This window comes from Rhinolophus sinicus, linkage group LG04 (genome assembly GCF_036562045.2).
Source record: "Rhinolophus sinicus isolate RSC01 linkage group LG04, ASM3656204v1, whole genome shotgun sequence".
In the NCBI taxonomy this organism is placed as follows: Eukaryota; Metazoa; Chordata; class Mammalia; order Chiroptera; family Rhinolophidae; genus Rhinolophus; species Rhinolophus sinicus.
Genome location: NC_133754.1, coordinates 76,021,708 through 76,045,010, shown reverse-complemented (window position 1 = coordinate 76,045,010; position 23,303 = coordinate 76,021,708). Strand labels below are relative to the sequence as shown.

The following is a 23,303-nucleotide window of genomic DNA, read 5'->3' as shown; positions in this document are numbered from 1 at the left end:
GGATTTAATTTGAAATTAAACTTTTAATTAACAAATTTATAGTGAACTTTACTACTGTCTTTGAAGTCCAAGGTATTTTAAATAATATTTGGTCGCTGAGGAAGACATAGGTTATAGTAAGCATCCTTGTTCCAGAAGTCTGGGCCCTTCCATCCACACCAGCCCTACATTGGGAGAAGGGAAAGGAAAACATTTTACAAAGTTATAGGACTTTGTAACATTGTAACATTTTACAATCCTGCTCTGTCAGCAGGATCTTGGAATAAGATTCTAAATACCTATCGGTGTATAATTCAAAGATTTGGATCCCTATAAAGCATAGAAAAGTAACTTACTTGGGTCCATTTCACATAGAATTAAAAATTTTTAAAAATTTTTTTTAATTCTATGGTATTGAATCATAGAAATCATAAAAAAGAAAAGCTTCCTTATGGTAACTATTACTTCAAATTCCACATTTTATTGATTCTAAGATATATAGTTTTACAAGTCTGTCAGTTGATGGTATGTGATAGTTTAATTGGCAGTCTGTTTTTCTTAGTAGTTCTTAAAAGATTATAATATGTTCCATGCAGAGGCATCTTAGCTATGAGGAAATATGGTGTTGAGAAATCTGAGCTTGCCCCTTGAATTGCATTCCATGCCTTTCATTTTCCTCAGGCTGTAATCATTCCACTTTCCATTCTTCATGTCAGTATCAGTTCTTTCCCCAGCAGAGAAAATGACTTCAAACAAAAATCTCATTGTGAATATAAACGTTTATCAAATTTCTTCTAGGGCCATTGATTTATTTTCTTAAGACCCACCTGACAACTGCTCTGTTGTATCATTCTGAAATGAAATGCTTTGTTTACAAAATACTTGTGAGGAGGCTAGCTAGGACTCTTAAAATACCACGGAGTGAGTGACAAGTAGTGGTCTTATTCCTTACCCTGACTGGCTGGGAAGCTGCACGGTATTTTAGCTGAGACCTAACACTGAAGTTCATAGTTCCTATACGAGATAGTGTGTTAGCTCTGTTTTTTAGTGTGGAGGCAGGAGGGTTGATTAGAGATGATTTTTAATTTTTTCATGTTTCTTTTACTGATTGCAAAAACAAGATATACATTGTAAAAAGTCAAATGAGATTAAAGTAAAAAATTAAAAAAAGAAAAAATCTTCTACCAGTCCTCCTGCTCCCAGCTGCTAAGTTTGGTTTATTATCTTTGAGACCTGTTTCTATACATAAATAAGCTTATTTTCAGTATCTACTATTTTTAGCAAAACTTTAATAAGTTAATTTAATATCCTAAAATCTGTTTTCTTAATGATAAGAAGGGAAAAAAAAGCTTATACTATCTCTGTTTAATCTTTTTGTGATCCTTTTACACATGTAGGCCTTCTCCAGGTAACAGACTCAATTTTTTTTTTTTAATAGATGTGGGTAGAGAGTGCCCAAACCAGAAACTGATGGGAGCAGATAGGGGAACCATGCTTCTTTCCTTTGAGGTGACTGGCCTGGGAATGTCAAACAGGAAAAGTTCTACAAGAAAGTAAAGAGGCAGAGGCAGAATGTTCCCTCAGAATATAGACTGTGTATTTGTGTCCCTCCAAAATTCATAGGTTAAAATCTAATTCCCAAAGTGATGATAATTGGAGGTGGGGCCTTTGGGAGATGCCGCCTCCTCACAGCTCTAGATACGTCCATATAGTGAGGATCATTGCCCTCGGTTTATAATCTGTCTTTTGGTAACAGCCAGTTTACTATCCTCTGGTTCTGGGCTCTGTGCCTTGTATCTAAATTTGTGTTGAATAGATACTTACCTTTTCCAAAATAACTTGGAGATCTTCAGCCCCTGTATAATGTGGATCTAAAATCAGAAATTTGATCTGCCCCGTAATCTCATTCCATGCAACTCCTAGTATTGTGTGGGCCAAAACTCCTCCCCCTACAGAACAAGAAATATGAAATAGGACTATGTTAATAACTTTCTATTCAATTTCAATTTAAAAAGATTATTAATTGATCTAACAGCATTAAAATTGACTAGCCTACATTGTAAAAGACCACAGTGTCGAAAACACTCTGAAAAGATAAAATTACATCTTTAAGACAGAAAAGATACAATCATGTCTATAATCACATAAGGTTTATATTCCTTTGCCATATTTATAAAATTACCTAAGCTGCATTTAGGAAGGTCCACAGAGGGTCTAAACTCCTCCCCACAGAGTAACCATCACTGCTGTGGTACCACTCTTAACAGATGGGCTGCCTCTGCTCTGAGTACCTCCAATGATACAGCTATGCACTCATTCAGTTCTTCCTGATACGCTGCTGAAATCTGCCTCCCTCCATTTCCTACACTCCGCTCTTAACTTGCCTTCTGTCATCACAGGACATGTCTTGTTCCTCATAGAATTATGATTCTTTAGGTCAGCTAATCCAATGCTTTTATTTTATAAATAAAACCCAGAGAGGTTAAGTAATTTGCAATAAGGTAACACAGCGAGCAAACTAGTGACAGAGCCCAGTGGAGTGACTTCACCTCTTTTCCATACTGCTTTCCACTTTTTATGTATCTGAACACAGTTATTTCTCTTCTTGGCCTTTTCTTCTGGTTATTATAATGTTTTTTGTAACTTTCCTCCTGCCTTGCAAATTTTAAAATAAATATCCAGAGGACATTCCGTATGGTATAAAAGCTAATTTTAAAATGTTTAAAAATGACTGACTTTACGTGCCATTAACTATTTATGTTACTGGTAAGTTTTACATACTCTCCACTCTACCAAAGGAGCCCAAGATGTGCAAAACACCGTACCGATCATGACTGGCGTTCCTTCACTCTGGAAATGATGAGCCAGTTCCCGTCCTTGAGAGGCCATTTCAGAACCTTGGCTAGAAAGAAGCCATTTTTTATCAGAAGAATTATTTCTAACACTAAGGTTAGATAACGAGTTTAAGAATCAATGTTTTCTACCTTTTATTTCTTTTCTGGTTACTGAAAAAAACTAATATAAATTTAAATTCAGTGGTAAATTAACTGACTGAGAGAGCAACTTAAAGCAACATAACCTTTCTAAACAGTTAATGCCAGTAAATGTGTTAGGGAAGAAGCAAGAAGGCCTCGATTCTTCACTTCTGGGACTGCTTAAAGGGCTTGGGTTTTTAATATAAGATTGAAATCGGTCACTTTGATGCCCAGGGGTCTTTTATAGGTGGATTTAATTTCAAAAGAAAGAGTTTTAAGCCCTGGGTTCTTCTTGCTGTCAGACTCTGAGTCTGCATTTCCTCATTTTAAAATTGGGATAAATATAATAATACCTGCCGGGTCTACATGACAAGAGATTCTAGGACTGAAATAGACAATGTCTGTAAAACCAATGTGAAAATTACAAAATGTTTTCAAGTACAACATAATAATTTTAGGGAATATTTCAATGTCCTATATAATATGTACTATCGAGAAGAAAAAGAAAGACGTACAGGTGAAGGGAGATTTTTTTTTTAGAATGGAGGTGCCAGGTGGTGCTAAACCTTAGCTCTTGCTTAGTAAGGAATATATTAATGTGCCCAAACTTTCAGTTTTTAATCTCCATATGTTTCGCTACTTATTCTATATTTGTTAGCACTGATTTCCACAGCCAACCCAGACTGCAATTGTGAAACCAGATGTATTGAAGTACTTGGACAAATAAGGATAATGTTACTATATTTATCAAGATTGTCATAGTAGAAAGTGTATTTAAAACATAAGCTCATAAAAGGAGGAAGCTAGTTGTGGCCATAGAAATCAATCTAATTTAGATTTGCTCATATTTTACTGTTAAGAGTTATGGCTAAGCTATATTGGAAAAAATGAAATGAATATATTATTAGTTTATTAACATCTTAAGAAGAAAAAGCAGGAGGTAAACAAAAAGGCCAGTCATAGATCAACATTTGATTTTTTTCCTTTCAAGACTTTTTAAAGACTTGAGCATAAAAAAACTTGATTTTCTATAACTCCACTCAAAGTTGACATATTTCCAAGTTTTTCTCTTCTCAGCTATAATTAGGACCGATCATGTAAGTATATATTACAGAGTCTACTCATAAACTCAAATGTCTTCTAAAAATTAACCCCAAAAATTTAGGGTTAAGAAAAATGAGATTTATAAGGCAATAAGGAGAGGAGTGAAAACAAATGCAGGAAAAAGGTAATTTTTTGATTATTTTAATAAAATGGCAAACTTTGAAATGATGTCTCTAATTTCCTCAAGTGTCCTTACCTGACAAACAGTATTTTTGAAGTGATACCAATCAGTTGGTTCAGTACTAGTTGTACCTCGATGGAGCCAATCCACTGCCGGGACCCGACAAATGTTGCTGGTTTGTCGCCAGCATCCACCAGAGCCTTTATGTATTTAAAAATACAAAAAAAAAACCAAAAACCCATACTTAAGACAGCTGTTAACAATTACACTTAAGGCATTTTCTCTGATTACCAGCATATTTTTTTCCTTTAAAACAAAGAGGTCAGTACCATGAGGTAATAATTAGTAGTGGTGTATTAAGGGCTAATGAAATGTACAATTGATTATAATTTGAAATGGCGTGTTCTGTACCTGCTGAATTTCTCTGTGTGTTGGAATGGATCGCTCTGTGTATCCTTGGTGTTTGAACCAAGAGCAGATGGTCTGCAGAGATCGGTAAGCACAGCCCCAGCCATTGTCGTCTATTCGATCCTGCATGTAATGATGATAACCATATATGCCCTGGACCACATAAATCTATATAAAATGAAGGAATATAGTAAAACATTAACTTAAGATAGATGCACGTATTTTCTATATACACCTGAGTCAAGTTTACTGCACTCAGAGCTAGACTGTTAACTTTAGTTGCTTATACAAATGCCTTCAGAGAACAGCGGTGGAACATTATACCCTCTTGTCTTTTAACTAAATGTCCAAAGTCCTTACCAAAGGATATATAAGGTCTGTCAAGTCCTGCCTGCTGGCCTCCCCTCCCACTTCATCTCCTACCACTTTCCTCCCCTGTGGCTCGCTCTGCTTTAGGTTCAGATATGCCAGGGACGCTCTGGTATCAGAGTCTCACAGTTCTCTGCCTGGAATCCTCTTTTCCCATATAATTTTAGAGCTCGCACCCTTACTTCACTCAAGTCTCTGTTCAAATGTCAGAGGCCTTTCCTGATTATTTGACCTAAAAATGGCATGCGCACTCCCTAACCACTCACACCCTGCCCTGGTTGTTCTGTACTGTTCAATTTTTTTATTTTTCAAAACACCACTACTTGGCACATTAATTATTATTTAAATGTCTCCCTACCCACGCTGATAATGTAAATTCAATAGGGTGTGCACTGTATCTTATTTATTTCTGGGCTCAACCTTCTACAGTGGCCCTGGCAAATAATTAATAGTCAATAAATGTTTGCTGAATAAATGATGAATGAATGAAGGAAGGAATAAAGGAATGAACAAACAATTGAAGGATCCATATAATGGGCTATATGAAGAATGTTTGCAATTTTGTAAACCTTCCAGTGATAGCCTACGTAGGCTATTTAAAGATCCTTAAATAATGGCCAATGTCATATAAATTCTTTCTTGTAGTATAATGCTAGTAATACACATGTCTTTTTTGATAAACGTATTATTATTTTTTTTTAAATTAGGTAAGAAGAGTCATGGACAAATATAGAATCCTCACTGAACAATTAGAGAATATATGTTCTCAAGCACACATAGAAAATGTATAACTAGACAATTATGAAAAATGGTCCCCAAAAGATACTACAGCCTAATCCCTGGAACCTGTGGATGCTATCTTAAATGGAAAGAAAGAAAAGGGTCTTAAGATGGGGAGAGTTTCCTGGACTAGCCAGATGGGCCCAAAATGCAACCATAAGTTGTACCCTTATAAAAGAAAGGCAAAGGGAAATTTGACACAGAGAAGGAGAAGAGAAGGAAACATGACTATGGAGACAGATACTGAGGGGGTGCAGCCATACATCAAGGAAGGCTGGCAGCTACCAGAATCTTGAAGAGGAAAGGAATGGATTCTCCCCAAGAGCCTTTGAGGGAGGATGGCCTGCTGACACGTTGATTTCAGCCGAGTGATATGATACTTCTTGTATCTAATACAGGTAATGAACCCATTTCGTTGTGGAAAATCAATCAACATTTACTCAGTACCTTCTCAGTGTCTAGGTACTTTGTAAGGAACCATTAAGAATAAAAACTGAATATATGATACATTATCTACCCTAGAGGAGTTTTAAATATAGTCTGAGAAAACAGTGTCACAATCTACTAGGAAACCAAGAGTTACATTGTTTGAGACTCTTAAGTTTTGTATTTCTTATTCTATGGTTCTATGACTGTGACAGAGCAAGATTTTTAACTAGAAATAGGTCTCTCAAGATTTCCTCCTGTATAAGCAAAGTAAGTGAAATTATTTAGTATCACTGAAATGTTGACTAAAGGCTCATTTGTATACATGTAATGGTGAGTGCCCAGCCAAGGTCTTTCTATGGGAAGCTGGTCTGCCCAGAGCTCCTACAGATGGAACTGATGGCCAGGACTAGCAGGGGACCCCTAACTCCCCTTGAGTACACACTGTATCATATATTCATTTCTAATTCTTAAAATGTCCTTACAAAGTGCCTGGAGACTCAGCACGTCCTGAATAAATGCCATGACAAAATGGCCAATCAAGTGTTCTCACTTGGGAATTTGAATTGAGAGGTGCGGAGTGACTCAGGCAGAAAGGAGCAGGGCATGAAGCTGACCTGATGCAACAATGAGCAAGCAACTATGAGGAACAGCAAGGAAAAGTTCTACAAAAGCTGAAACAATGAGGAAACAGAAGCTGTGAAGCTGAGAAAAGAGAGTAAAGGGAAGGAACAGGCTAGTTAGGACCAAAAACATACACAGAGAAAGCAGCAGAAATGCCATCAAGGAGTGAACAGAGGCCTGAGACTGAGGCAGGGGCTTTGTGCTAAGAGGCCCAGCTGTACAAATATTCCTGTTCTTGGATGCCCATGAGCTCTTTACTTACTGGCCCACATGTATTCTTAAAGGAACCTTCCCCCACGCTCCTTATGTGAGCAACCTTCAGTGAAGATCTGCCCCTTGCAACCAGGTACATGCTGCACAGAAGCTGCACCGAAAACACGTCGTAGTGCCTTATTAGACTTCTGTTCCAATGTGGTTTGAGTAGAATATGCCCTTAATTGGCATGATTTCTCAGGTTCAGAATGAAATGAAAATGGGACAAGGCTTTAAAGTAACTAGGGAATGAAATTTCAGTAAGGGAAATGTGGTACATAGCTATCTATTCCTAACCTTTTTAGACCACTGTGAATGACTGCTATCTTAAGCAATGATTATTAAAAGAAATGGATGGTAAATTATGTTTTAGGGATGACATATATCATGAATCAATTCTTACAAATCCCACTGGGTACAGACAAGAAACTAATGACATTCATGATCAATCAACTCCGATAAATAATGATTAAACTCACCATACCAGTCTCTATGTTAGGTGGATTGAGATAAGCATGTGGATTTCTAATGTAACCGTCTTTGTATGGTTCATCTGAAAAGTGATAAGCATTAGACCTTTTGAAATAAGGTCTGTCATGAGGCAGATTGAAAAGATCATGTAACTCCTAAATGAAATCGGAATCAGTAGGAAAGAACAGAAAAAAAGTTAAATGATTTAGATTCCTAGTCAGTAAATAAACTAAAGATATAAAACAGAAAATTAACTACATATTGGTTATAAGAGTTATCAAACACTCAGGTTTTAATTCACTAAGGTCAAAGAGGGTGAGAATAAACTAAAACCAAACAAAATATATTTTTGTTTATCTATATTATATGGGTAGAAAATGGAAGGGAACGTAGAAAAATGAAAACAATTTGTTAAGAGTGAGAGAACTGAGATATTTTTAAATTATTATAACACAGTTGGTTAAAATACACCCAGGATAAAGATTGGTTTTGAAACAGACTTGTAAATGAGTAAATTATAACTAACAATGATATTATATCAAAATATTTTGAAAAATCATTCAAAATAAATACAAGGGGTAGTGATTAAATTAGAATAGAAACTGATGGTATGAAACCAACCAATATGACTTCAAAATAAAAACACGCATATTTAAAATGCAAAAATATTCTCAATTGTATAATACATAATAGTTACTTCGAAAAATTTGACATTTTCTTTTTCGGATCTCCTATGTACTCAGCAGTTTGAATGGGACCATCAGCTCATGTCACTGTTGCCTCTGCAAATCGATTCATCTAGCACTTAACAGAGAGGTGCAGAGGGTTCCAGTATTATACCTCATCTCAGGGACAGAGATTAGAAAGCTGCTCCCATGTATGCTTTGATGGGTGCCAGAAAAGGACACACATCAAAAATAAGTACTCTAAAACCAGTCATTTTGCCAGTAAATCTCATTTTCTTGAAGGCTGAGCATGTTTTCTTAAAATGCCTCTAATAAAACCCAATAACCTTGGGAGGTGGGAGATGGAGTATTATTATAAATTCTAATTAGAATTAGCATTAATCCTAATTTCCCTTCCCTAACTTGAATCTTGTCTCTTTCACAAACCTGACAGTAATGGAAGGGAAAAGGAATTTATTAACATTCATCCATCAGCTGCTCTAGGTATGTAAGCATCTTTTCATTTCTTTATTTCATAATGGAAAAATAAAAAAATTTCATAGAACATATAAACCACATTGTCTGAGCACATAAAATTAAAATGTTACATATGGGTTTAGTGTAATATTTTTTCATTCATATGTAAAAACGAAGTTCTATGAAAACAGAAATTAAATAACATATAAAACCAATATTCTGTTTAAAGTTAAATCATAAAATAATTTCCAGTTACTAGAAATTTATAATTAAATATAAAATGAATGACAGTCACTTTTTTCTAAGAATAAATGAATTGGGCTTACCTTTCTATAGGCCTGCAGCTGACTGTCGGGAATTCCTGATGGATATGAAATTGTTACAAGATTTTTCTCCCCTGGTATTAAAAAGTGCAGTGGTTCGGGGACCACAATAGATGTTCCTTTCATATATTTCAAAATGCACTTTTCCATATCAGTTAGTTGATTATGAATTGCATCAACTAGATATTTACGAACACTGTGGAAGATATACAAGTGCATTAACAAAAGTTACAGTAGCTATGATAAAAGAAAGTATGGAGTTAATATATCCCTAATATAGTAAAAACAAAAAAATCCAAAAAACTTGATTGGCCCAAGTTTATTAAAGAAAGTCCAAATTATGAAAAGTTAAATAAACTCAATGTTTCCTCTGTGTAGATAAAGCAAAAACGCTATTGGTTTTGCAGCTTACCCTATTTCCTCGAAATAAACATTTAATTACTAGATGAGTTTTAGTTTAATAATAAACAAGGAGTAAATTATAGTAAAAATAACAACTACTACCATGGATATGCCAGTATGATACTTAAAAGTGGACTCTGGTTACTCTGGGGAAGGGTCCTCATTTAAATGTGACAGTACTACTATAACATACTTACTTTCCCCATGTTTCTTCTGGAGCAACAGATACAACTGCATCAACCGGCAAAGTCATGCTAATGTAGTGGTGTCCTCCGCTTTCTCTTTCAATGATGGGAGTTACAGCTGCCAGAGAGGTTGACATTTCCAGCATAAGATCTATATTTACTACTTGATGCTATGAAGATAAACAGTAATAGTCAACTTATAGCATAGTGAACACTAAATATAAAGGGTTAGTAAAAGGGCTTTTTAAGGACCAAAACTATATTACAGTAAATTGTTTAAAAGCTCAAATCTTAACAACAATTCTTCTCTGCTTCAAAATAATATGAAGAGAGGTGGAGAGTGAATGGAGAATGACGATGAAATCAGATTGATCTCATGTACTGATAAAAGTTAAAGCTGGTATAGGTTCACCAGGGTTCATTACATTATTCTCTCTACTTTTGTATAGACTTACAATTAAAAACAAATGTCAAATGAACAACATACGATAACCACACGTTAAAGGAACATTTAAACTATATACGCCTGCTCTAAAGACATAAAGAACTATAAACAAATATTGAACTCTATTAGCAGGGTTGATTTTGACAGTAGTATGGAACAATTCTGAAAATACTTTTTGTATATTGAACAAATTTAGCAAAATACTGAGGATACTGGAAGTCAGGTTTCTCACAGAGAAAAGGTTAGGGACTGTGTGAGGTTGAAATAGAACTGGAGGTATAAATGTGATTTACATAGATAAATGTGAGTGTATGTGTTATGTATGTGTGTGTATATATATGATTAGTATGGATGTATAGATGTGTATACTCCTGGAGAAACAGGTGGCTCCTGAATTGGAACAGGAAAAGTATATGATGTGCCTGGAATAGCTTGTGGAAGAAGGCCTGAAGTACTCAAAACTACAGTTTCAAAAAAAACACTGGAGCTAGACTGAGGGAGTCTCTACTGGCCAAATCTTGGAAAATATGAGCATCAAGATAACTAATACTCATAGTAACAGATTATAATGCTATGAATAAAATAAGAATCCATGCTTCTGTGCAGATAAGCAATAGATAAATAGAGAAAAGGAAAAGCTCTCCTCATGGTATAATGTCATCTAATAAATACAGAAGGAAACGATAGACTTAGAAAAATCACTACTTTGCAACCATCGGATCAATGTTGGATGCTGGCAAAAATTATCAATTGATGCTAGAAGTGGTAGGTAAAAATTTGATGAGGGATAGGATATACATAGTCTCGAAGTATTTTTCCATGAGATACTAATTATAAGGTGAAAAAAACAGAGTACCCTCACAGTGGGAAAAGTGGTGGATACCACATTAAGTGATCGAAGTCAACATTACCAATACTAGGAACTGATGGCATATGCCTCTTTAATACAATGTCTGTAGTAGTCCCACCAACAATGCACAACCTGAATCTAATCACACAGAAGGATAAAACAAACCGGACTGAGGAACATTCTACAAAATAACTGACCTGTACTCTTCAAAATATCAAGCTCCAATGACTGGTAATTCTCAAATCATTATCTACAACCCACAGAATTTTTGTACACTCCATATTTGTAAATCTAACAGCTTATCATGTGGACACCTCACTGGTGTCTCAAACATAACATGACCTAGACTGACCTCAGGTCTCTCCCATCTTCCATCTCTACCCAAGTAAGAGACTGGTCATCCCATAATCAATTAAATTGTTTCCAAGTATAATCCATTTTATTCCGTACATGTCTCTTGTATCCTTTGCCTCCTCCCTTATCACCATAGCTCCTGGTTTAGTCCAGCTTCTCCTGAAGTGGTCCTTGCCCATCTCTCCAACCTCATGTCCACCCTATTTTCTCCTACCAGCCTGGAAAAACACTACAGTCAAATTTTGTACAACTTCCTGCCTTGAAGAAGAAGCTCCATTTTTTAGCTCCAATATCTGACAAAATCTGTGGCACATGGCATGGAGGAACTCAAAAATTAAGAAACCAAGAACAGTGTGAAGAAAAGTAAATCTTTTATTTACTGTCTCATGCAAGCATCATGTGTCACTGTCAAGTTTCAGAATGATTCTTTTTTTTTTATTTTTAAATAATTTGTGGGAGCAAACAAAGCATCCCCGAAAACCTTAAGACATGTATTACAATGGGACAAAGTTTAGATACGTAAAACAGAGATATAATCTCAAGCAAATCATTTATCTTTCTCGACCTCACTAATCTGATCTGTAAAAAAACGAGAGTTGGATTAAATAATCTCTAAAATCTCAACTCCAAAATCAAGGATTTACAAGTTTTACCATTCAGAAGACAGATGATTTGCTTACCAGGTCTGATAATTTTTTGTCTTTCTTCCTCATGAATTTTCGTTTTGTACCTTCTTCCTGTTCAAATCTAAATTTTTAATACAGAGATGTTTATAACATGAAATGATGTTTCGAAAACATTTCTAGCAATCTTCAAACATACTCACTGGATAAAGCGCATTATGTTCTTACAAGCAGAACTATCAGTCAGTTCTCCTGGAATGGTGTTTTTGTCACTGTTAGGCCATATATACACTGAACTGTGGCGAATTCTGAACACCAGTGCATTTGAAGAAAGCTTTGTTGACAGGTCACTCAACACATGGTTTAGTGCTTTCTTGATAAATATTTCTAAATTAAAAAAATAAATAGAAGCTAATAAGAAAAATTTTAAACTCTTCAACATGAGTGCTTCCAAACACAAAAGAGTAGAGCATAGTAAAACTGACTCCCAAATATCTATTCTCCAGATTTAATAATTATAAAAAAATTGTTTTGCCTTTCTTTTTAAAAATTGAGATAAAATTCACAGACCATAAAATTCATTCTTTTAATGTGTACAGTTCAGTTACTTTGATTATATTCACAAGGTTTTTCCATCATCACTATCTAATTCCAGAACATTTTCACCACCCCCAAAGAAACCCTGTACCTACCAGCGGCCATTCCCCATTCTCCTACACTTACCCATGGCAATCACTAATCTACCTTTTATCTCTATAGATTTGCCTGTTCTGGACACTTCATATAGATGGAATCATACATTCTGTGGCCTTTTTTGTCTGGCTTCTTTAACTCAGCATAATATTTTCAAAATTCATCCATATTATGAATTCATCCATAGCATGCATGAATCAGCACTTCATTTCTTTTTATGGCTGAGTAATATTCCATTGTACAGATAAAACACATTTTTGTTTATCCATTCATAAGTTGATACACATTTGGGTTGTTTCTGTTTTGGCTATCATGAATAATGCTGCTGTAAACATATATGCACAAGTTATTGTGTGGATATATGTTTTCAATTCTCTTAGGTGATGACCTAGGAATACAATTGCTGGGTCACATGGTTTTCATATATTTAACTTTTTGAGGAACTGCCAAATCACTTTTCAAAGGTGCGGCACTATTTTACATTCCCGCCAGCAATGTATAAGGATTCCAATTACTTTCAAAATACATATTAATTATAGCAATTAAGTTGTAGAATGCAATTCAAATTTCTTTGTAGCTCTTGTTCTCCTTGACTATATCCCACTAAGATTCTACAATTAAAGTACTGTGTTCTAAACTCACAGTAGTTGTTTTCCCCTTTGCGATATCATCAAACTTATATTTGTCTGACTTCATTTTCAGGGATTGCCTTTTAATTTAATAGAATATTTGAATATGTAAGACATTTTTATGGTCCCCAAATCAAAACTATATAGGAAGATATATTTGAAGAAGACAACTATGTTTAAATACTTGTCTCAGGTTTATACTCCTAAATCCTAAACCTATTTAACCCTGGTTAAAATATTTACTTAATTATCACACTAATATCTTGAAAAATAAATATCTTGGGGTTGTGGTAGAAAAGATTACCTATAACAAATGAGCTTTTAAAACCTCTTGATGTGTTTCAGAAAGCTGAATTTAAATATTTTTAGCTGCAAACATAATTCCTAGATTACCTTCTGTTTATCCCTGAAGGACCAAGATTTAAAGTGATCTAAAAAAAATTTGTGATATCTCTAAAGTTAAGCACCTCCTTCCTCTATATTTTCTCATTAATGATTCCCTTCATTGAATGTTTGAAAGAGTTTGATACAGGATGAGGAATACAATCAAGTAAGAAGACTGGTAAAAAGTATCTGCAGTCCTCATTTACATTTGAAATTACATCATTGTATCTATTGATTAACGGATTAATTATACTTTGCAATAAGTTCATAACAAAGTACATCTTCAATTTATATCAAGTTGTGAACTGTAAGGCTTTATCCATATCCAAGTAATATATTAGGGAACAACTACCCTTATACTGATAGTATAGGCCTGAGATTGGGTTTGATTTAGTCCTTGTAAAATGGTTTTCATCTTGATGGCTCATTAGAATCATTTAGAAACTTACTGATGCCTGCCTGGGTGACTTGCTTGAATTAGTGTGGGAGTGGGAATTGGAATGTGGACCAAGACTGAGAACAATTTTTCAGTATGAAGGGATGAGTCAGAAAGACCGATCTGCATTCTTTTCTGTTTCTACGGGGCCAGTAAACAATAGCCAGTTGGTGATTTCCTTCAAGGGATTTTGGCACTTTTCATTCCTTGTCTTTCTGAACTTCCTGTCTTCTGACACCATGATCATACTTTTTATGAGTGAGTTCATTTTTTCTTAAGGTGTTAGTTACCATCTTTCAGAGATACTACGTTCTCTATCTCCAATCCTGACCACTCTCCCTTAACCAAACGCCTGCTGGGAATTTGTACTTGATATACTGTGGCATCTCAAATGAAACACATCTCAAACACAACTCCTCATCTTCCTCACTGATACTCTTTACCTCCGTTTGTGGCAGTAGCCCAAGTCAGAAACAGGAAGACATGCTAGAATTTGCTTTATACAAACCCTGCTCGTTTTTCTCCCCTAGAGTTCTCCTACTATTCAAAGACAACAAAACATTAAAGAGAGTGGGTTCTGGAGACTCAAGGTTATGTACAGTTTCAAATCTGCAATGTACAAATCTGGGTGCATCATTTACATTGTGCTCGTTATGGATATTTATATATATTGTGACAATTCTCCGCAAGAGCCGTAAAGTTTTTAAGGAAGAAGACATCCTTTTCTAGTTTGCACAGAGACGCACCATCGACTAGGAGTGGTGTTGGAACACAATGTCTAAGTTTAAATACAATTTACATCACTAACTCTATGATCTTAGACAGTTTATCTCTCACTCAGTTTCATTTGCAAAATGGTGAGAATCTCAGTATAGTTCATTATCAATTTTATAATGAAAAAGGAAAGCTGTTAGCAGACCTACCATTAGCAGTAGCTAGCTGAAAAGCTAGATCCAGGCCTCCTCTTATTCTGAAGAGTATATCCGTAGTCTCTGAAATCACCTAAGACAAATAAAACAAAAATTCCATTGTAAAACAAAACAAACTCAACCTCATATGAATTAGAATCTAATTGAATTCAGATTAAGGCATTAATTAAGCTTCACTCTCCAAGCTATTTCATAAGTTGATTCCTTTTTCAGAGAAAAACAAAACACCCTAAGTTCTAAATCAGGGGTTCTCAACTTTTGTTCCATATTGATATCACCTTAGAGCTTAAAATACTGATTCCTGAGCTGCACCCCCAGAAATTCTGATTAATTGGTCTGGGGTGGGCCTAAGCACAGGGGTATTTAAAAGCTTCCATTCTCCCTTCCCCATGCCAATGATTATAATGTGAAAAGGCTGAGGACCACTGCTTTAAGATAATATTTCTAAATTATAGTCTTAATAATGAGTTTAACAATGACATGAAGATATCAATAATAAAGAACCAGTGTAAGAATTTGACAAGAACATTGAATCTAATATGATAACACCTGGTGGTCAAGATAATGACAGGAAATTAATATATCACTGATGGTGAAAGTATAAACTGGTAGAATGCTTCATAGGGCAAAGTGGCAATAAGAATTAAAAGCCTCCATTTAAAAATTCAGTCTAAGGAAATCTGAAAAATACAGAGATTCAGGTATAAGAACGTTCACCTAAATGTCAACAACAGGAAATTGGTTAAATAATTATGAATATTATACAGCCATGACAAATCATGCTGCTGAAGAATATTTAATGGCATAGGAAAATGCTTGCAACTTACAAAGGGGAAAAAGCACTTGCAAAATGGAATCAATCAGCAGTTAATTTGAGTCCATAGTCTGAGTTTAAGGTAGATGATGACATATGAAAAATGATATGTTAAATTATTCTGAGAATAATTTAAATTATTCTGAGAGATTTCTTGTGGGAAGAGATTTCAAAGATTTCATTAAATTCTCAAAATATATCCCAAACAGGCTGAAGAACCACACTACAGTTAAGAACCGTCTTTTGAAATAAATAAGTTTTAACATTTACTGAGCTCTTAACATGTAAAAGGTACTGTGCTAAATGACTGGACATATATGAACTCTGATCCTTAGAACATTATGAAGTAAGTGCCACTACCATTTTTCACATTTACAAATCCCTTGTCACATTATTTTAAGGGTTACTGCTTTTATTTTCCATAAATTGTAAATGATAAATGTTGAAAGACCATCCCCTTTACCCCAATTCTACTTCTGGGAATTTATGCTAAGGAAATAATCAAGAAAGTTCAGGGCAAATGTAGCTTCAATGTTGTGCATGGATCATACTGTTGTTCGTCATAATAAAAAAAATTGGAAACCACTCATAAATAGCTATCAATAAGAAGTCCATTAAATAAAGAAATCAGTTAAATACTATGCATCCATTTGGATAAAAAAATATTTAATGATACTGAAAGATAAGAAGGTAAAAGTTAAGATAGACAAGAGCCATCCATGTTGTCACAAATGGTCCTATTTCATCTTTTCTTACCGCTGAATAGTATTCCATTGTGTATATATACCACAACTTCTTTATCCATTCATCTATCGAAGGACCATTTGTGACAACATGGATGGATCTTGAGATTATAATGCTAAGCAAAATAAGTCAGACAGAAAAAGCAGAGAACCATATGATTTCACTGATATGTGGTATATAAACCAAAAACAACAAAAGAACAAGACAAACAAATGAGAAACAAAAACTCATAGACACAGACAATAGTTCAGTGGTTACCAGAGGGTAAGGGGTGGAGGAGGGTGATAGATGAAGGTAAAAGAGATCAAATATATGGTGATGGAAAGAGAACTGACTCTGGGTGGTGAACACTCAATGTGAATTATAGATGATGTATTACAGAATTGTACACCTGAAATCTATGTAACTTTACTAACAATGGTCACGCCAATAAACTTCAAGTGAAAAAAAAAAGATAGGCAAGAGCAAAGTTTAACTGTTACTGTATGAATTTACACAATTTAATCACTCAAGTCTGTCTTCTTCTCTGTAAAATTATAAAAATGTACAACTTCACGGGGTGGTTGTGAAGATTCCATAAGAGATCATATGTGAAAGCACTAGACTCTCCCTAGACTTCTGAATTGAGATCCTCTCTGAAGAAATAAGCTGAAATCTGAAGGGTGAGTAGGTATGAGTCTGAATAACTCCAAGGAAAGATGGGGGTGGAGATGGAAGAAGCCATTCCAGGCAGGGACACAGATTGGTAAAGTCCTGCTTAAAACACCACTTAAGAGACTATGGCAGATAGTTAGATCTGATGGTGGCAAGGACAAGGATGGTAAAACAGAGGAGAGTGACAATTGACAGCCATTTAGAAGTAGAATCAATAGGACTTGATTATTGATCCGATGTTTAGGAGTTGAGAAGAGGGAGATGTTGAGCATGATTTTGGTTTTTGGATGCGCAACAGGGTAAATGGTGGCACAATTAACTGAGGTAGGGATTACTGGAGGAAGAGCAGGTGTGTGGGATGAGGGGAAATGGAAATGATGGGTCAGTTTTGAACTTGCTGAGTTTGAAATATATATGAGCTATTCAAGTGCAGGTACAATCAGATACGTCGGTCTGGAGCTCAGAATAAAGGTCTATGCTGGAGATACACATTTGGGAGACAGCATTGGATGTAAATAAAAGTATCCCTGAAGAACACCACCACATGTAAAATAGGGATCGGAGGACCTGGCTGAGCAATTAGACAGGAGGGAAACCGGAAGTGTGACATTACAGGAACTAAGGAAATAGAGTATTTGAAAAAAGTTATTCATATCTTTCCCAGGTGCAATCCTTCAAAACCTTCAAAAACGCCTAATAACCCCTCGTTCTCAAAATGCATTCACAAGGAGGAAGTGCAGAAAGTGCATATCCAGATGCAGCTGAGCTGGGAGATTCAAGGTTGTGTGGGGCAGTGTCCCTCCGGCCCTAGAGGGGAGGCGGTGGAGAAGGCGGCCCAGACCACGGAGTTCGTAGCTGCCATCGTGAGCCCAGGCAAGATCAGCTCCTTTCAAAGGCTGTAGTCGTGGCGGCTACCGAAGTCCGAGGGGAAACGCTGGGGTCTGTGGTGAGCAGAGGTACTCACCATGTCTGCTACGTGGCGATGACAGGAGCGCTGACGTCCGCCCAAGGGCTCGGGAGGCTGGTCTGGCTGTGACGACATCGAGGGGCGGGGCCTGAGAGGGCTGACTACAACTCCCAGCATGCCCGGCAGCTTACGTCTTGGGGCGTACCACACACTGCATCTCCTCGCGGATGGATAATGGGTGGGAAGCAGAAATATTATTTTCGGTAAATTCTATTGGTTGAGATATTGTTATCCTAAATCACTCGTAAGTCTTTTTGCGTGTTCCATGTACGGATTCTAAGTCTCCGCAAGTCCTCCCGTAGCGTGCTTGGAATGGGTTCTCCCGTACCCGAGGCAATGCGCCGCAATAAACACCAACAGTGTGCAGACGGTGCGGTGGCTCTGCTTGGCGAGGTCCCGCGCACCGAGCGCTTTCGCGAGGGTGACGCGCAGCCCTCGTTGCTCCTGCAGCTGAGCTAATCTGGACTGGAGCTGAGAAGGTCTGACTTCGATTGTCGGATTGGGTCCCATTCTGAGAGGTGACGACTTGGTCCTCGCAGCCGCCAGGTGTTGCCCTTTAGATACCTACCTACTCCGAGCCTCTGTTTCCCTAATGGGAAATCTTTTCGCTCACATCACACCTCAGCCAGAAGTTTTCTGCCTCTCGCGCCCACCATCCACGGCACTTTATCCATACCTTTCGAAGGGAACTTGCCATATTCCACTTACACTCAATTATTATGTTCTTGTCTACTAGAGTGTAAGCTCTCTGGGGGCAGCATCTATGTATTTTAAAATCTCAGTTTTCTTACCTTCTAACAGCGAGCCTTACCCAGAAGAGGGATTTGCAACGTCTCTGCTAAATAAATGAATGAATGATTTTTGTAAATTGTGCTCAAGAAGAGTTAAGTAATGAAAAAATTCAAGGCAAGCACTTACTGCATTGCTTCACTCCTTGCCTCTCTCTGTGGCTCGCGTTGTTGTATGCCAGGCGCTGCGTAGACACTTGGAATACCGTGTGATAAGAACCAAACTCATACCACGGTTCCTGCTTTTGTGGAGCCACAAGTTTAGTGTGGGGTAAACAGCTGTTAATTAAAGGATCCCTACTTGGTGGATGTAAAATGATAAACCTATTAGATAACCATGGTGAAACGGCTTCGAAAGAGAAGTAACATGCGGTTATGATGGACGGAATTAAAGAAGTGATGAATGAGCTAAACACGAAGGCTCAGTGGTAATTGGGGGAACGAAAGTGTTAGTGCCATGGTCCTGTGGCTGGAGACAGCCTAACCTGAGAACTTAAAAAGGACAAATGGAACCCTGGTGCCAAGGAAGCAAGCGGGGAGGGGAGGGACATGGCGACAGATTCAAGACATAAACCCAATGTTTGATCTATTCACTAATGTACCCTCAGGGCCTAGATCTAGTTGCTATTTGAAAAATGTGATGCAATGTATTCAAGTATTCTCAGCACTTTGGTTCACCTTCTAAGAACATGTCCAATTAAAAAAAGATCTAAACAGTTGTTTGTTTAATGGAATGTGATATTTCAAAAGAAAACTCACAGTTACTGTCTACCCTTTAACGAATACTTTGAAATCATTGTGGATTTTTGTTTGTTTTGTTGTTCTTTTTACTCTTGCTTAGGCAATTGCCCTCTCCTGCCACTAAACTTGAAAAAATCTCAAGAACTATAGGGTGATACCTATATGTGTGGTGTATTCTGAAAAGCTTAAGTTATAGTTTTCAATATGAGGGACAAAATGGTATGTTTAAATCGTGGGATCTAAACTGAAAATGGCTGCCATATGTAATTATTATTTTAAAATCTAACTTGAACTCAAAAGAAGGATGTTGTTTACACAGCATTTATACCATACTATACAATAATAATTTTGTCATTTACTACAGATGAATTGCAATGCAACAATGCTGTCATACACATTTCATAATTTGTGGATATTTCACCTGGAGAGTCGAGGAGAGGGTTCCTGTTGATAATTTGGAATCCCATTATTCTTCCTCAGCCCCACAAAGTCAATTCTTTCCCCCACATAGTTTGGGACTGTTTTTTTTATAGTGAATGTTAACTTTCAGATTGAAAGTAATTTGGACAGATTTAATAATCACTGTTTTCCTAAACTTTTCCTCCTGAATTTTTCAATGTAAGATAGGATTTAACTCCAAAAGAAGTAGCCCTAAGGAACCTTTTGAAGTTACCACTATAGATAACACTACCACAAGAAGCAACCATGCCTGCAGAAGGAGGGAAAACTGATATGGAGAGGATTGGCCTCTTCAGTGAGATGGGATATATCACTGTTGGTGATAAATATGTGTCACAATTTAATCGTAAGTATATTTGGTTTTCTTTACAGCCTGATATTGGATGTTTTCTATATGAAAATTTGGATTTAATATTTAAATTAAATTATATTTTTTAGTGGTTCAAATTTTAAAGCATTAGTTCTAAAGTGGAATAAACTTGTGAAATTTCAATAGGGTTAAGAGAGAATTTAATTTTATAAGAGCAGGAAGCTCATTTTATTGCATTACTCTACCTTCATATACTCTCCTTATAGGTAATTTTATTTCTTTCCAAGGGTTCATGTCAGTTTTCTCCCAGAATATTTTGTTTTTGCCTTTTTTCCCTTAGATGGGACACTCTACTATACAAATAGCATTTATATTTGCATCCAAAAATGCCATCCATGATCCCTTCTCGAAAAATGAAATACTAAATGAATAGCTGAGGGAGTGTTAGAAGAGCCATAAATAATGACCTAAACTAAAGTAAATAAATATTTTAAATGTCTCATTTACATTTTTGGCTATTCAATGACTTCTATGCAGCAATAAGAAAGAATATACTGATATGAAACATCTCCAAGATATGTTATTAAATTTAAAAAATCAAGGTGCAGAATAGTGTATATAGTGTTCTAAACATTAAAAATAGAGAAGAATATGTATGATGATATTTATTGGAACATGTGCAAGCATTCTCTGGAAAACAAAATTAATATCATGATGCCTGTGGGAGAGGAACTGAGTGGCCAAATGTGGGAGGAAGATTTATTGTAAAAATATTTATACTGTTGAATTTGGAACCATGTGAATACATTTCTTTTCAAAAATTTAAGGTAAAAAAAATCACTGATTCATATTCACATTTACATAACCAGTTGATTTAAGGATTTTTCGCACTTTAAAAAAATTTTCACATTACCAAAGGACCTCCCAAATTGAGCTTACCTAGATCTAAATTATAAAAGTTCTAAATTATTCATACAAACAGCCTTTTAAAATTACAGGGCTGCTAGTATTTCATTGTGTAAATATACTACAATTTATTTATGTTCTGTTGATAGACATTTGGGCTGTTTCTTGTTTTTGATAATGATGAATGAAGTTGCATTCTTGTTTATATCTCTTAGTTGGTATATGCACTCATGTGTCTGACTATATACCCAGGAGGAGAATTACTTCAGTCTGAATATGGAACCTAATCTCTCTCTCTCTCTCTCTCTCTCTCACTGACATCTCACATAAGCACTATTTCCCAGTATGTAGATGGGGAAGCATTAGATTAGATAACCTGTAAGGTCTCTTCCAACTCTGAAATTCAGTGTCTATAACCAGGACCTTAATCTAATTATTAAAATGTTTTAATGAAAACCTCTTAGGTTTTATTGTCAACATAGCCTTTAACACAGAGCTTTCAGTGAACATGTTGAAACTCTTTTAGGTCTCAAAACTTTTAAGTCTCAAATTACGTCTTGAAAACTTTTCTAAGTTATTTTTCATATTCTTTAATTACTGGTGAGCTCAAAATTATGATATTCCTAATTTATTTTTAAAGGACCCTTTAATGAACCTGCAAGCAAAAATAAACAGATGCTACCTGGAGGATCCAAAGAAATGTCAAATCTCCAAGCAGGTTATTTTGATCCCCATTTTGTAAGGATTTTTGAAGGTGAAGGCTATGTAAGTCTGAATCAAGTGAGGAGACAGCATATGATGGAAGAAGCCAAAAAAAATCTAGGCAAAGCCTTCCTCCCTAGTAATGGAGATAAAAAGCTGTAAGTGTTTTGGGGAAAAGTCCTAAATACATCTCCTGCACCTTTCTCTCTAGCCGAAATTGTTTGTTTTTCCATAGGATTTATGTATAACTCATTTTTTAAAGTATGATTCTTAGGTTATTTTGTCTTAAGTGAGGACATAATTATGTTGGATGATTTAGGTTGACAGGTAAATTTGATTAAATTGATTTTTTATATCACATTAAATTTTGGATTATCTGTATCACTGTTCTCTAGTAGTTTATGTTATAAAGGCTAACTAAATAATGAAAATAAATTTGATCAAAAGCCTGGCAATAGCCAGGTTAGGGAAAAAAATTGCCTTGGGTCATCATCTCTGTACTCTTGACTTTTTTCTGCATAAAAAAAAAGTTTACAAAGTATTAATAAAAAAAGTGAAATTAGAAGAAGCCTTTTTTCATAAAGAAGATAATTTATCAAAGATACATTATTTAAAAATCATTGTGAAGATACATGCATAGGGTTTAACAGTATTTTAGTTGTGATAGCTGTCAATGTGAAGATTCATTATTTTCTTAACTTTTAATCATTAAACAAATAAAACCATATAGCTTATATTATATCATATTTTATAACTAAGCTTTATAATATGATGTTCACTTACACTGAATAACGTCACTCTCTCAATTTAGAATTTATGATGGATGAGGACTGGTGGAAGACTAATTTTGTGCTTATTTGTGGTATTTGCTTGAGTTTAGTAAAGCTTCAATCTTCTCAAAATTATTAAGTTTTTATTAAGAGTGGGGAATCTCTTTTCTGTTATTGTAGTTGAGTCTTTTCTGACGTTTTTACATTTTGGATAGGTATCAGTTATTTATTTTTAATATTATTTCTTTTTTCAGGGGATTCTTCATTTTCTTCTTAGATACAATTTTTGGGTCACTACTTTATTTCTTTTCCATGTAATGTGTGTATTTTTCCCTTTAACTTTTTCCTATTTTTCAATGCTCTCGCCCCATGAGCTACAACTTATTGTGGTAATAATTGGGAATTGCTGCTGTGATACATTAGATTATAATATGCTTATATTCATTTGTCAGCCAAGAAATATTGTTTTGTAGTTAAACTATTGTTTTCCTTTCTTTTTAAAGCTCACAAATATGTGAAAAACATTTTTAATTTAGGGATATAC

The 23,303-nt window shown here is 35.6% G+C and overlaps 2 protein-coding genes across 9 annotated transcripts in view; one reads left to right on the top strand and one right to left on the bottom strand.

The window, feature by feature from the left end:
• Positions 1-3: 3 nt before the first annotated feature.
• On the bottom strand, positions 4-18,182 carry UFSP2 (UFM1 specific peptidase 2). The gene is made up of 12 exons (XM_019736149.2): positions 18,081-18,182; positions 14,899-14,977; positions 12,037-12,220; positions 11,891-11,957; positions 9,574-9,731; positions 8,978-9,170; positions 7,518-7,664; positions 4,591-4,755; positions 4,255-4,379; positions 2,805-2,881; positions 1,804-1,928; positions 4-164 (listed from the first exon to the last, which is right to left on the bottom strand). The coding sequence occupies exons 1-12, from the start codon at positions 18,156-18,158 to the stop codon at positions 78-80; spliced, it is 1,485 nt and encodes a 494-aa protein (XP_019591708.2). The 5' UTR covers positions 18,159-18,182; the 3' UTR covers positions 4-77.
• A 21-nt stretch (positions 18,183-18,203) lies between these two features.
• The window catches only part of CFAP96 (cilia and flagella associated protein 96), a 29,553-nt gene continuing 24,453 nt past the window's right edge, over positions 18,204-23,303 (top strand). For 2 of the 8 annotated variants that reach the window (XM_074329834.1, XM_074329833.1), the window contains exons 1-3: positions 18,336-18,629; positions 20,240-20,417; positions 21,928-22,147. In XM_074329834.1, the coding sequence (XP_074185935.1) occupies positions 20,318-20,417; positions 21,928-22,147 (320 nt within the window). In that variant the 5' untranslated portion in view covers positions 18,336-18,629; positions 20,240-20,317. Of the gene's footprint in view, positions 18,287-18,335; positions 18,630-20,235; positions 20,418-21,927; positions 22,148-23,303 lie in introns of those variants that run through there. The other 6 variants (XM_019736155.2, XM_019736158.2, XM_019736157.2 and 3 more) reach the window with 6 other exon arrangements.